Below are 13,813 nucleotides of genomic sequence, written 5' to 3'. Positions count from 1 at the left end.
ATAAACAAACATTAAAGAAAAAAAAAAGAAAAAAAAGGATGTGTTTGTGATGGTCTAAACATTCGAGTCCTAAGGTCAAATCTCTGAAAGTCTGACTTTTGATAAAGATTTTGAAAAATATTTCAATCTAATTCTTTTACAACTCTCTTATCCAATTCTTCTCAGAAGAATGAGTTTCCCTCTTCATTTGCGATCCCAGTAATTCTCTAATTATATTGAATTTATGAACAACAACAACAAAGGTACCTAGGAGGTTAAAGTCTTAAATAGCCTAATTGAACTCAAAGAACTCTAAATATTTAAAATACCTGAAGATCCATATTGCGAGGGACACCAGTAAGTTTGGGCATGCTTTGTCTATAGATCTTTTCCTAAAACCATTACTAAACGACTGTGGGAATGCACTATACGGTGACTACTAGACCACATCCAGGTTCCCGAGAAGGGACACGTCACACTTACCGGTCTCGCTTGCCTTTGCTCCACCACTGCTGCCCTTTCCCCAACTGCCCAGCTGTGCTTTAGGTACCAGCTGAATTTTCTCATCAATTGTGGGCTGTAATGTAAGTGACCACAAGCCAATTATAGGAAACATTCTAGAATGTTGTATCTTCTTTTTCCTTCAGTACAGTGAAAACCAACTTTAGCAACAAAACAGTGCTTGGAATGCCAATTTAAGAAATATAAACTGGAGCCGTCCATATTCAAGTGGTGCTCCCTGTACAACCTGCTTGGAAACCAGCTTCCACAGAGTAGTTTAGAACCCCTGGTCTGGAGAATGCCTTCAGATGGTGTGCCGTTTGACTAAATGTAAGCAGTTTCCAATCATTCCTCCTGTCCAGTAATGCCCAGTGATTTAAAAAAGAAGTAAAGGAATATGCAAATTGTGTAGACTACAAAATTAACTCCTTAATTTCTTCACATTATTGTCAGAAAACAGGTCAGAAGGCACAAAGATTTCACATTTTAGCAAAGCCAGATATAGGTGAGGGCTAAGGATGGAGAAGTGGAGTGGCAGCATTCAATACAGGGGCGGGGGGGAATAAGAAAAAAGCGAACATAGTATTAGATGGGAAGTTAATAACGATGTCCAGCTCTACAGGGAACACAACATTAGCACAAGTGGATAGAATTACAATGTAATACTAATAAGAAAACATATACCACAGTAAGGTACAATGTAGCTCTTTGTAACAGAAGTGTTAATACACTCTAACAGCACTGCCTAGTTCTATGACATGCTTTCACACAAATCTCTCCCAGTTAACAATGCATTTGTTGAACGGTTTTGAACATTTTCTATGATATTTAAGTACAGTACTTGTAGGATAACTGTCTGAATATACACAAAATTTATTAAAACAACAACTTAAAATCTTCCAAAATATTCAGGAAATAATGTTGTAGGTTAATATCAGCACTATTCTTTTTATAGTATCCATGCGTGGAAACAGTATTAGTATTTAAAAACACAAACACCGTTCGTTATTCAATATTGATATAATTTTCAAAGATGTTGGGGCTGACGCTGGAGGAATTCTCTAAACGTGTAAGATTTTGGCTAAAACCATCTCTCGTAAGAAGTGGATGGGAATCAAGCTGTATTCAGTGATGGAATTCCTGCCCTGAGACATAAACAACTAGAAGAATGTACCAGAATCTTAAGAGAATAGGATCCTAGCTAATTAAAATCAAAAGAGATCTAGACAGCAAATGTTCTATGCTGAAGCAATACTTTGACATGACGCAAATGACAGCCCATCTTCTTCCAATTTTCTCAAACTCTTTTTCTTTCTGTCAGTTATCTTCTTTCATTTGATGTTTTCATGTTAGCTTTAGATTGTCTTTGGTATCTTACCAGCAGGTTGCCAATTTTCAGAACTATGGAAAGTGTATTCCACAAGGAAGGTTCAAATTAGACTTGTAAATGATTTATAAATCTACTGGGCTGTAGAAGTTTCCCCTTTTACAAAAGATAATGCCACTTCCTCTATGTTCTCCAAGTTCTTCACCCTACTTAGGGTGATCAACTTCTGCTGAAAACATCTGCCAGGAGAAACCCTTTCCTCTTACCACCCATGCATTCTCAAGGGACAGGAAAGCAGAATGTATTAAATCTTTATCACAGGATGATTTCTAGCAGTGGGTCCTCTTGATTTATTTTAGGCCTTGAGTATGGCAAACTGTTAATTCCTTTCAAGTTAGGCTTAAACAGGTAGATGCTTCTTCCCTAGGGCTAAGGATACATTGTATAAAAGATCATAAGGGACTACAGCTTCTGAAGTATCTTTATTATCATCTCTCTTATACTAAGCATCTGATAACTTTAGGAATTAAACTAGTTTCTTCCCCCTTAGTAAGCCCTCCAAGAAATAAAAAGGACTAACATCAGGACAAGTACGTAAGAATACACTGATAAATACTGTCCTATAGCAAAGCATCTACTTTAAAAAAAAACCACTCCCCCATAACTCTGCAATGTAGTTATTTTACATAAGCAAGAAATAATTTTGAGAGTCCCATTCTCAGGTCGATGTTAAGTTGCGTCATAAATGTCATACTCACCTTAGTGATTTTAAGGAATTTTGAGGGGTCTAGTACCCGACTATTCTTGGCCCCCTGTACAGTGTTCCATCCACCTTCATCCACTCTCTGGACACCTGCAGGGAGAACAGGGTGAGTCAGTTTCCCACAAACTCAAGTCAGTTTGACAATGAAAGAGTGAGCAGTATTTTCAACTCAGCAGCTCCAATCAAAATCAAGGAAAAAGACAAAAGAAACTGTTAAAGCACTGCTGACAGTCTTTTTAATGCCTACAACATGAACATATCGGATAGAAATACTGTAGAACATGCCCCACCGAGAGGAAATTAACGGATAACATGAATAGAGATTTGGTGATAGACAAAGGAGGGCCAGATCTAATGTTCATAGTTAGCTAACACTTCAGATGGAAATTATTTATTAGAAGGTTTATTTCACTTGATGGTGTTAAATGACACAGTATACTTGGATCACCACCCCCGCCCTCCAACCTGCTTCTCCAACCTATCAACTGTTCAGGCAGAAAACCCTGACTCCTGTTTCTCTCACACTTGGCACCCAATCTGTCTGTAAATCTTGTCGGTTCAACATACTCAGCATCTAGCTCTTCTTATTACTACCAACACTACCACTTTGGTTTTCGCCAGCAACATTTCCTCGATTAGTATCAAACCGTCTTCACTAGCTTCACTGCTTTCACCCTCAACTGTTTGCATCATAGCGGCCAGCAAGAGCCAAATAAAGTACAAGTCAGGTCCTATCACTTCTCTGCTTAAAACACTTCTGTTACCTCTCTTCATCTCACTCAGATAAAATCCCAAATTACTCATATATGGCCTCCAAACTCTGATTAATCTGGACTCCTGCCTCTCAGGCCCCATCCTCCACTACTCTCTCCCTCTGCTCAAGCCACACTGGCCTCCTTGCTGATCCCTGAAAACGCTATTTCAAGGGCCTTTTACTTACAATTCCCTTTGCCTACAAACCTTCCCCCAGATGTGCCCACGGTTTCATTCCCTCATACTTGCTTCTGGTCTCTGCTCAAACACTAACTTAGCAGGCTCCCAAACCACCCTATTTAGAATTACACCTCAGGTGCCTGAGCGGCTCAGTTGGTTAAGCATCCGTGGCTGAGGTCATGATCTCATGGTTCGTTGAGTTTGGGCCCCATGTCCGGCTCTGTGCTGAGGGTGCACAGCCTGCTGTGGACCCTCTGTATCCCTCTCTCTCTGCCCCTCCCCCATTCACATGCTGTCAAAAATAAACATTTAAAAAAATAAATAAATAAAATTGCACCTTTACCCACCAAGCCTGGCATCACCCGCTTTCTCCCTCTCTGCTTTATCTTTTTCTCTAGAAAAAGTGATCGGACAAAATTACATATTTTATTTGAGTATTTATTTTCTGTCTCTCGGGTATGATGTAAGCTGCACGAAGGAAGGGACTTTACTTTGTCTCTCCTGTTAAGCAATGGGCACTTATACGTGTTGAAAGAAAGACCACCCAATTGTCTACCTAAAAGCTTTTCTGATCCTCACATACTTGATTGTCTCTGTGCTATCTGATGTTACTGAGCATGAACAAACTTGTTTCTTGTTTGTTTCTTATACCCTAGTGCTCCTTCCTCTGCAGTTGTTCTTTATCTGTCAATTTCCCAAGAGTCCTCTTCTTCCTTTGGTCCTCTGTAGACATCTTCCATGGACTGGGTTCTCTATCTAGTTCAATAATAAATAAGAGTCATTACGTGAAAGGCACTGTGCTATGTACTAGGGTGAGGAAGGTGAGGAAGCATGGTGTCCCATGGAACTTAAAAGTACACTTTCTTTCCTGGAGGATTCATCTCTCGTATGTTCAGTATGAGCCCTACGGTGTGTGCACCAGTTGCTAAGCTGAACCCTTGACACACAACACGTCTTGCCACCCTCACACAAATCCTAGCAACCACTATTAGATCCGTTTTACACATTAAGTAAGGGACTTGTGCAAGGTCATGCGGCTAGGATGTAGGGGAGCTGAAATGCAAACCCAGACAGCTGGCTCCAGAGTCTAGTAGGCTCTCGACCACAATACTACTACATCATCCAGCAACTTCCGGCTCACTGAACAGCAGACTGGACAGATAAGCATTCTTACTCGGATACCCTCCTGCCATCTCAAAATAAACACTGATCATTTCCCTTCTGAAAAAGGTTTCCTCTTCCATGTTCTTAAACTCAGTCAATGGATTTTCTACTTTCTCGGGTGTAAAATGTCTTCCATTTCACCTTTCATATTTTTTTCCTATTTCTTCCTTTTAATAATTATTATTACCAGGATTTCAGCAGGAGCGACATTTCTGAGTTCAGTGTTCCCCTTTGACTCATCGTGTTAAAAGCAATAGACTTCTTTTATTTACGGACATCTAGCATGACATTACCCCTTTCTTCAAAACCTTACAATGGGACTTTAAGGTCAAAGACATCAGTTCTTAATCTGGCTCCATTCTTCCAAACATTTCCCACTGATTCCGAACACTTAAATTTTGCTTCAGTCAGGTTTGTTTATGCCTCTTCACAATATATGTTTATTTTACTTTCATGACTAAGATTATTCCTTTCCTTCCCAAATATTTACCATCCACCAGGACCCAGTTCAAAGATGCCTTCCTCAAATAAAGATCTCTTCCAGCTTCCTATCTTTCTTCTCCTCCTCTGAATGTTAACAATATTCATTGAGAATACATTTCATACTTGATAATATCTCCTACTTGCTTGACAAATGTGCCTGTTATTAGTTTGCCTTCCTGGATAAACCGTAAGCTTTCAGAGAAAAGAAACTACATTTTCTACTTTTTCTTATAGCCCTCACCAATACTGAGCACAGAGAAGATGCTCAAGAAAGTCCTGTTGATTACTGAAGTTAAAGTAGTCCAAGAAACCATGCTTTGTCCTGCCTTCTTGGAGAAACTGCTTCACTTACCAATTACCACTCTATTGTTCAGTTTATTCTTTCTGATGTCACTTCAAACCTGAATATAGAATTCTTAAACATCTGTCCCTCAGTCTCCCAAGTTTCCCTAACATCCCAGTGGACTCCACCCCTTACCTGTTCGTCTCTTCTCTTTGGTCATGAGCTGCTGGACCTTCCTTTGCTCTTCTTGTTCTTCTATTTTAGCCTCTTTGTGAATCTGTTCGATAGTCTTAGGCCCTTGATCTGCTCTTCGAGATACCCAGTTGCACTATAAAAGGAGAAAATAACATTATCAACCAGAAAACAAAACATGAACGTAACAATTTTTTATACTTCTCACTGCTGGAAAAGTGTAATATACATTTAAAAATCTGTACTACAACCATTTTTCATCTGTTTTACAGATGGCACTGCGTGCAGTCTGAGATTAGATATAAAGAATTAAGTTTGTCTCAATAAACCTTAACTACTGTATACTGAGTATTCCAAAAGCCAATGAATAAAAAGATAGAGGGAAAGACTGGCCCAAATGTATTTTTTTAAAAATATTTTTAGATGTTTATTTATTTTTGAGAGGGAGAGAGAGAGAGAGAGAGAGAGAGAGAGAGAGAGAGAGGCTGACTGATTCAGAGTGTGAGCAGAGGAGGGACACAGAGAGGAAGACACAGAATCTGAAGTAGGATCCAAGCTCTGAGCTGTCAAGCACAGAGCCTGATGCGGGGCTCAAACTCACAGACCGGGAGATCATGACCTGAGCCAAAGTCGGATGCTTAACCGATTGAGCCACCCAGGCACCCTCCAAATGTATTTTTTTTTTAATTTTTTTAACGTTTATTTATTTTTGAGACAGAGAGAGACAGAACATGAATGCGGGGAGAGTCAGAGAGAGAGGGAGTCACAGAATCAGAAGCAGGCTCCAGGCTCTGAGCTGTCAGCACAGAGCCCGACACGGGGCTCGAACTCACAGACCGCAAGATCACGACCTGAGCCGAAGTCGGACGCTCAATCGACTGAGCCACCCAGGCGCCCCACCCCCAAATGTATTTTTTAAAAATCATCTTGTGGGGCGCCTGGTTGGCTCATTTGGTTAAAGTGTCTGACTTTTATTTTGGCTCAGGTCATAATCTCAGTTTCATGAATTCAAGCCCCATGTCAGGCTCTGTGCTGGCAGCACAAAGCCTGCTTGGGATTCTCATTCTCTCTCTCCCTCTCTTTCTCCCTCCCTCCCTGTCTCACTCTGCCCCTCCCTGACTTGTGCTGTCTCTATCTCAAAATAAATTAATTAACTACAAAAAAATCATCTTGTATATTTGTAAAGAGGAACCAGAAGAGGAATCAAGAAAGCTCAGGACTCTCTGGCCTTGACTTAATCTGAATTATTGGTACTTAGTTCGTATCACATTCCATGGGGGTTCTAAATCAAAGACGACTAGCATTTTTCATCGTTCTGATATCCTACAAAAGTGCCATCTCTCTGGCCTTTGATCCTATTTAGGACACGTTGCTCCATACAATCACACTTCTCCCTTTCCTTCCCACCATAATCCCGACAACTGATAGAAGTACAAGTAGTAGAAGGCATGGGTGGAGAAGTCTTTTATATTTATTTACGTTTGTTTACATGTGCTAGAAGGGAGGATGGCAAATAGGCACAAAATTCTGATCGGCTCGTAGTGGCTTCAGTAATAAGAAGGACCGTGAGGTCACATTTAACCTTAGCAAGATAAAGAACCATCATCAATGCTATCTGGTCTGAGTACAGGGCAGGGAACGGATAGGACCTGCATTCACATTCTCTAGTTTAGGGTCAGCTGCAGTATATTCCCTGCAGGAGTTAAAATAAGAAAGAGACAGAAGAGGTGGTAGTGGTAAACACTGCACCTGTTATGAGAAATGAGAAGCGGCAGGAGCACAAGGGGATACACAGGAAAAACAACAGAGAACAAACAGCAACATCTCCTATGAGCCGGGCACTTGACACGATCACCTCACTGAATCTGTACCACACATGTGCAACGGAGGCAACATCCCCATTTTAGAGAATAGAAATGTAAGGCTCAGGGAAATGAAATGGAATCATGTTGAAGATGAGGACTCCTGAATATTTCGTAGCCTAAGACTAAATTTAATTGACCAGTTTGAATTCAGAGTAGCGGATTTAAAAACAGCAATGTGGTTTGATATTAGCTTAGAGGGAAGAAATGTTAACAGGCAGGTATATATGCTTCGTGTCCTTTCACACAGCCATGTCAGGGAAGTGTGTCAGCTCAGGTTCTGGGAGCCTCTCCTGCAGCATTAAGTTTTTACCTATGTAAATACTAGGACACACTCTCCAACCCAATTCCTTAAAAGAGACTGGAGTAGCTCGCTTATATTTTCTTACTTACCAGCCTTAGGTCTATCACATCCTGAAGCATGAATCGAATCCTAGATGAGGTTTTTCTTTCTTTCACAATTTTCTCCATCTGATTAAAATACTGGTCCATACGTGGCTGCAAGGGGTAAAACCATTTAGTATTCCTGAGTGAGGAATTCAAGTGTAATTTTACCATACAGAATTTTTAAATGGCCTAAGGACACAACTTATAGACAAAAGGTAATGTGGTACAAATTTTAATTAACCATCCAAAATAAAGGTTACACATTCTGAGCAGCTGGCTGTAGTCCTGTGATGGATTACAGGTAAACAGAATATAAATCGAAGCATTATACTGCAGGCAGCCCCTGAATCTTCTTTAAAAGAGAGAGGTGGCTGTAGCCTTTGCCCATTTCCAACCTTCTCTGCTGAGAAAGATAAGGACAAGGGCCATACATTAGGGATGACAGAACTTTAAGCTGGACGAACTGGATTATTTATCATCTCTGAGCCACCAGACCTACCTCAGACTTCTTACCTCTGAACTTTATGTGAGTGAGAAATAAACCTCAATCTTGCATAAACCACTGATATTTGGGATTTCCTGTCACAAACAAACATAATCCCAGCTGCTTCAGAGGTTACAAAACATTTCTGACATTATTTATAGCAAACATTTCTAATTTTCCTACCCCTTATGTGGAAGGCACCCTGTTATGTTTGAACCATAATATATATATATTTTTTTAACGTTTATTTATTTTTGAGACAGAGAGAGGCAGAGCATGAACGGGGGAGGGGCTGAGAGAGAGGGAGACACAGAATCGGAAGCAGGTTCTAGGCTCCGAGCCGTCAGCCCAGAGCCCGACGCGGGGCTCGAACTCACGGACCGCGAGATCGTGACCTGAGTTGAAGTCAGACGCTTAACCGACTGAGCCACCCAGGCGCCCCTTGAACCATAATATTTTTAACAGTTTCTTTTATTATGGTTAGATAGCTTTGTTGCTAATTAGAGCATAAATGTAAGAAAACTACTAGTTCTGGGGCGCCTGGGTGGCTCAGTCAGTTAAGTGTCCAACCTTGGCTCAGGTCATGATCTCATGGTTCCTGAGTTTGAGCCACGCGTCAGGCTCACTGCTGTCAGCGCAGAGCCTGTTTCAGATCTTCTGTCCCCCTCTCTCTGTTCATCTCCTCCACTGGTTCTCTCTCTCTCTCTCAAAATAAACAAACTGAGAAAGAAAGAAAGAAAGAAAGAAAGAAAGAAAGAAAGAGAAAGAAAGAAAAAGAAAGAAAGGAAAAGAAAGAAAGAAAGAAAGGAAAAGAAAGAAAGAAAGAAAGAAAGCAAGCAAGCAGGAAGGAAAGAAAGAGAGAGAGAGAAAGGAAGGAAGGAAGAAAGAAAACTACTGGCTCGTCACCTCAGTAGCACCCTCCATCCCAGCCCAGCCCACAGCAGCTATTCTCCTCTTATTTCTGCCCACAATTTGTTATACAGAAAAATGGCCTGTGAAGTGGTCATGCAGAAAATGGACAAGGGACAAATAATCTGAACAATTCCCAAACTGGCCTTCATCTAATCTGGGACCCTCTTCACTTCTGCCTGTGAAGGAAAAGTGGTAAGGAGCTCGAGGGCCACACACTGACAGTGCGAAGGGCAAAAGGAGAAAGAGCAGCAGTCCAGACCACTGGGGCAAGATGGAACACTTTTGTTGACAGTCCCAACCGAGGCCCCACTGGATGCTTCGGAGACTGTGGGCTTTTACCTTCGCTTTCTCAAAGTCCAGGTCTTTGCCTATGGTGGTGAGCAGGCGGCAGAGGCACTCTAGGGACTCCTCGTCGTGGTTCTTCAGCAGCTTCACCACACAGTCATGCATGATAGCTTCAGTCAGCATCTTGAGTTTAAAGAGCTCTCCAATAAACTTGATGTTACCAATGGATCTGCGCCGGGCTTTGTCCTTAGCTTCTTCTAGTTCGTCATGAAGCCTCGTCCTCTCCTCTGGCTGTTGTGTAAGGAATGACAATAGAAGCTTGGATGACAACTGTACGGCACAAGAGAGGACAGGAACACACACACTCTGACTCATGGTCTTATCCTTTGTGGGGTCAGGGATACCCTGTGAAAATCTGAAAGCAACTTTAGACCTGTTCTATTCCTCAGAAAACTAAACTACCCCCCCAAATTTGCATCCATTTCAGGAGATTTCTGGAACTCAGTGACCTCTCTGGGATCCAGGCTCTGAATTCCTGTCTGGGAAGGTTTAGCTGCTCAACCATGCAGCACAAAAAAGAATAAAGCATTCCCCTGAACTTCAGTACTGTATCTCCACATGAAAAAAAGGCCATAAGGCATCTACTGACATAGCACGGAAATGTAGCCGGTTTCATGAAAATTCTGTTTGGTAACACTCAGAAGCATAAGCACACTGCTTTCCTGTGAAAATACTCACAGCACTGGCAGCCTCGAGTTCTTTCTGCTTCTTTTCAAAGACATCATCATCTGCTTTATCTTTTTCAAACTCTTTCTGGCAACGGTTCAGGAGCAGCTTCCGGAAATTCACTGTGTTACCAGGTTTGTCTGCCATGGGTACTTTCAGCTGCATCCATACAGGAAAATGCAAAAACATCAAGATTACTTAAGACATTCAATAATTTTCTCAAAATACCTATTTTATAGAAAATAATGCTGACTGAACTACAGGAAAGCTTCTAAAAGAGGTACACGATTTAGCTTCAGGCAGTTTGTGTTTAATGGTAACAGGTCTTAAATTTTATACAGAAAAGATATACATTCCTCTCATATAAGTGTACTGTACCTTTTATGGCTGGTTTGCCTCTAGTTGACTTTGATATCCATGTAATATTGTAACAACTATGACTCCACCCTTACCTAGACCTTTGTAACTCTACAGGGTTATTACTTTTGTTTTTCTATTACCACGGTAGTTAAGTTTAAAGGTTTAAAGGGACAAACAGAAATGACATAAAGCAGGGGACAATTTCACGGCTATAGGAAAACTGTTGTGGGTAGGGTCCTTATTCTAGAAAAAAAGCAGAAGAGGGGGACCACTTTCAGGATTTTTGAGATACCTCGTCTTCAGGGGAAAGTCCTAACTGTGATGCTGGTACTTACCTGTACTATCAATACACTATGTTTACTGATTACTTTTTAGGTGCCAAAAGAAAATACTAGTTTTCCAAAGGTTCAATCTAAAAAATGGCCACCTTAGAAACATTCTTTGACACACAGGAAGACCCAGACTGGACAGGGTAGAACCCTGGAGGCAGGATGTGTACAAGGTTTCCATTCAAGTCTCATAACTGCTTTCTAGTAACAGCAATAGCTGGTATCTTAAAGGTTATTTGTAACCAAACGCAGAGCCGTTCTTAGAAGAAAGTGGATTGGTGCAATGACTGACTAAAATATACCATTTTATAGGTGAAATGCCCCAGAGTGTCATTCTGAACAGCTACTGTGTAACATGGCAAAATGATTTTTCTGGAATCACAAAGTGGGTCCCAAAATTCTGAAATGCATGGTCTTTGCCCTAAGTTTAATGGGAGAACCTGGTAAAAAACAGAACGTCCTGTATTTATACTCACAAACAAGTTACTGTTACCAACCACAATGGACTTGGGAGAGCTGCTGATTCAGGCTGAATGGCTAGAGAAACTCCTTGAGAACTGAGTACTATCATGCTATACTGGGTCTGTGCTAGAACTGACGGACACTCTCCGAGAGATTCCCTATGACACATAAAAGACCATTTAACAGACCAGTCTTCTTTTTAGGATTTTATTTTAAGGTAATCTCTATACCCGACGTAGGGCTCAAACTCACAAGCCCAAGATCAAGAGTCGCACACTCTACTGACTGAGTCAGCCAGGCACCCCAACAAGTCCGGTTCTAACCAACCAAGAGAGCAAGTGTTTCATTACACCTTCCCTGCCCCCTGCCAGCAGGAAATATTAACTCAGGAAGAGGGTAAGATCACCAAAAAAAAAAATTTTTTTTTGACACACATAAAAAAAAAAAAAAAAAAAAAAAAAGTTAAGATGTCCTTAACTCCAAATTCAGGCCATAAAAATGCAAATGACTACAGATCATTTCAGGCAGGCCTACTCAACAATTGCATGTGAAGGCAGGCATTTAATCAGCCTTCAAGAAAAGAAATGCTGGGGTGCCGGGGTGCCTGGGTGCCTCAAGCTGGTTAAGTGTCTGACTTTAGCTCAGGTCATGATTTCACGGACAGCTCAGAGCCTGGAGCCTGCTTTGGGTTCTGTGTCTCCCGCTCTCTCTGCCCTTCCCCCGCTCTGTCTCTGTTTCTGTCTCTCTCTCTCTCTCAAAAATAAAATAAACTTAAAAAAAAAAGACTAAGTTTAAAAACAAAAAAGAAAGAAAAGAAAAATGCTACATGAAAACAAAGGTTTTCCAAAGCAAAAACCAAAAGTGGACTCTATTTAGAATATACAACAATGCACTACGAAAGAGAACCAAAAAGCACATCCACAAGCAAGGTAGTATATAATAGAACAACAACATGATATCAGGTTCCAGAACAAACTAAAACTTTAAAAAATCAGCAGAAGAAAAAACCGGCAGGTATTTCCAACTTGCTGTTTTGTTGAAACACAGAAAACCAGCCAGATCTATCCAGCTTCTTGGGATGTTTACCAGCATCATCTATATTAATACTACAGGCATAACTGGTAAGACAAATATCACCTGGGCCACAATCTATCAGCTCTAAAGAGATATTTCTTATATTACAGATTGTACCATGCAGAAAATGAAGAGAATGTGGACAACAGTATGAAACTCTAAGCCACTGTCTCACGGTGAGAGGGACCAGAATGAAAATGAATCAAAAAGATTAAATAAATAAAACTTGTGACAGTTTGGTTTGCAGGAAACAAGTAGAAATGGCAAAAGGCAAGGGAGAGTTTCCCTATACAAAAAGTGTTTACAAAGCTAAACCTTTTAGACCTTTTCCATAAGGAAGGCTATTCAAAGTTTTGGGTTAAAGAACAAAAGAGAGGGGAGCCTGGGTGGCTCAGTCAGTTAGGTGTCCGGCTCTTGATTTCGGCTCAGGTCATGATCTTACGGTTTGTGGGTTCTAGCCCTGTGTCTGATGGTGCGGAGCCTGCTTGGGATTCTCTCTTCCTCGCTCTCTCTCTGCCCCTCCCCTGTCCAGCCCCCCCCCCCCCCAACTTTAAAAAAAGGATCAGAAGATATATATACTTAAACAAAAGCAATTCTTTTCTTAAAAATGTTTATTTGGAGGGGTGGGGTGGGCAGGGGAGAGAGAGGGAGAGAGAGGATCCCAAGCAAACCACGTGATGACAAGCCTGACCCCACAAACTGTAAGATCATGACCTGAGCCGAAATCAAGAGCCAGACACCTAACTGACTGAGCCACTCCTAAAGGCAATTCTTTCAACTCAAGTTTCAGTTTCATCCTCCAGAACAAGGGAAACACAATACCTGTGTCTAACCCAGAGGACAGCTTTGAACATCTAATGAAGTGGGTTTAGTGGAAGCACTATGTAAGTCACAGAGGATGGGATATTTGAAACACTGAACATTAAGCTTCAATCCCTTCCACTGCAAAGGAGGCATTCCAATGACTGCAGATTGAGGGACATTATAAAATAGCTGTTGAAACAGGTACTTTGGAGACCGTCTTAACTCCAGCTCTGCCGGGTGACTTTGGCTAAGTTATTACTTAGCTTTACCAAACATCTATTTCTTTCTAAATGGGGATGATAACATTTTACTGGAAATTACATGAGGGCAGTTTAAGTAATGCAAATGATAGTGGCTGGCACATCATCAAGAGTCTAATAAACTAATATAGCTATATTTATACACTTGGAGCTGCATTTCACATGTTCATGATTAAAAATTCAGGGTAATCTAAATTATAGTAATGCAGATATCAAAGAAAGTATATAAACAAAGTTAGCTCA

At 41.0% G+C, this 13,813-nt stretch overlaps 1 protein-coding gene across 29 annotated transcripts in view; it reads right to left on the bottom strand.

Moving 5' to 3' along the window:
* The window catches only part of EIF4G3 (eukaryotic translation initiation factor 4 gamma 3), a 314,094-nt gene that overhangs the window by 39,108 nt on the left and 261,173 nt on the right, over nucleotides 1-13,813 (bottom strand). For all 29 annotated transcript variants that reach the window (XM_078452254.2, XM_078452266.2, XM_060626696.3 and 26 more), the window contains 6 exons: nucleotides 10,294-10,440; nucleotides 9,610-9,846; nucleotides 7,881-7,985; nucleotides 5,629-5,761; nucleotides 2,566-2,660; nucleotides 463-556 (listed from right to left, as the gene is read on the bottom strand). In XM_078452254.2, coding sequence (XP_078308380.2) covers nucleotides 463-556; nucleotides 2,566-2,660; nucleotides 5,629-5,761; nucleotides 7,881-7,985; nucleotides 9,610-9,846; nucleotides 10,294-10,440 — 811 coding nt within the window. The remainder of the gene's footprint in view (nucleotides 1-462; nucleotides 557-2,565; nucleotides 2,661-5,628; nucleotides 5,762-7,880; nucleotides 7,986-9,609; nucleotides 9,847-10,293; nucleotides 10,441-13,813) is intronic.

Source organism: Panthera onca, chromosome C1, assembly GCF_046562875.1.
Source record: "Panthera onca isolate mPanOnc1 chromosome C1, mPanOnc1 haplotype 2, whole genome shotgun sequence".
In the NCBI taxonomy this organism is placed as follows: domain Eukaryota; kingdom Metazoa; phylum Chordata; class Mammalia; order Carnivora; family Felidae; genus Panthera; species Panthera onca.
This window is presented reverse-complemented; position numbering and strand designations above follow the sequence as displayed.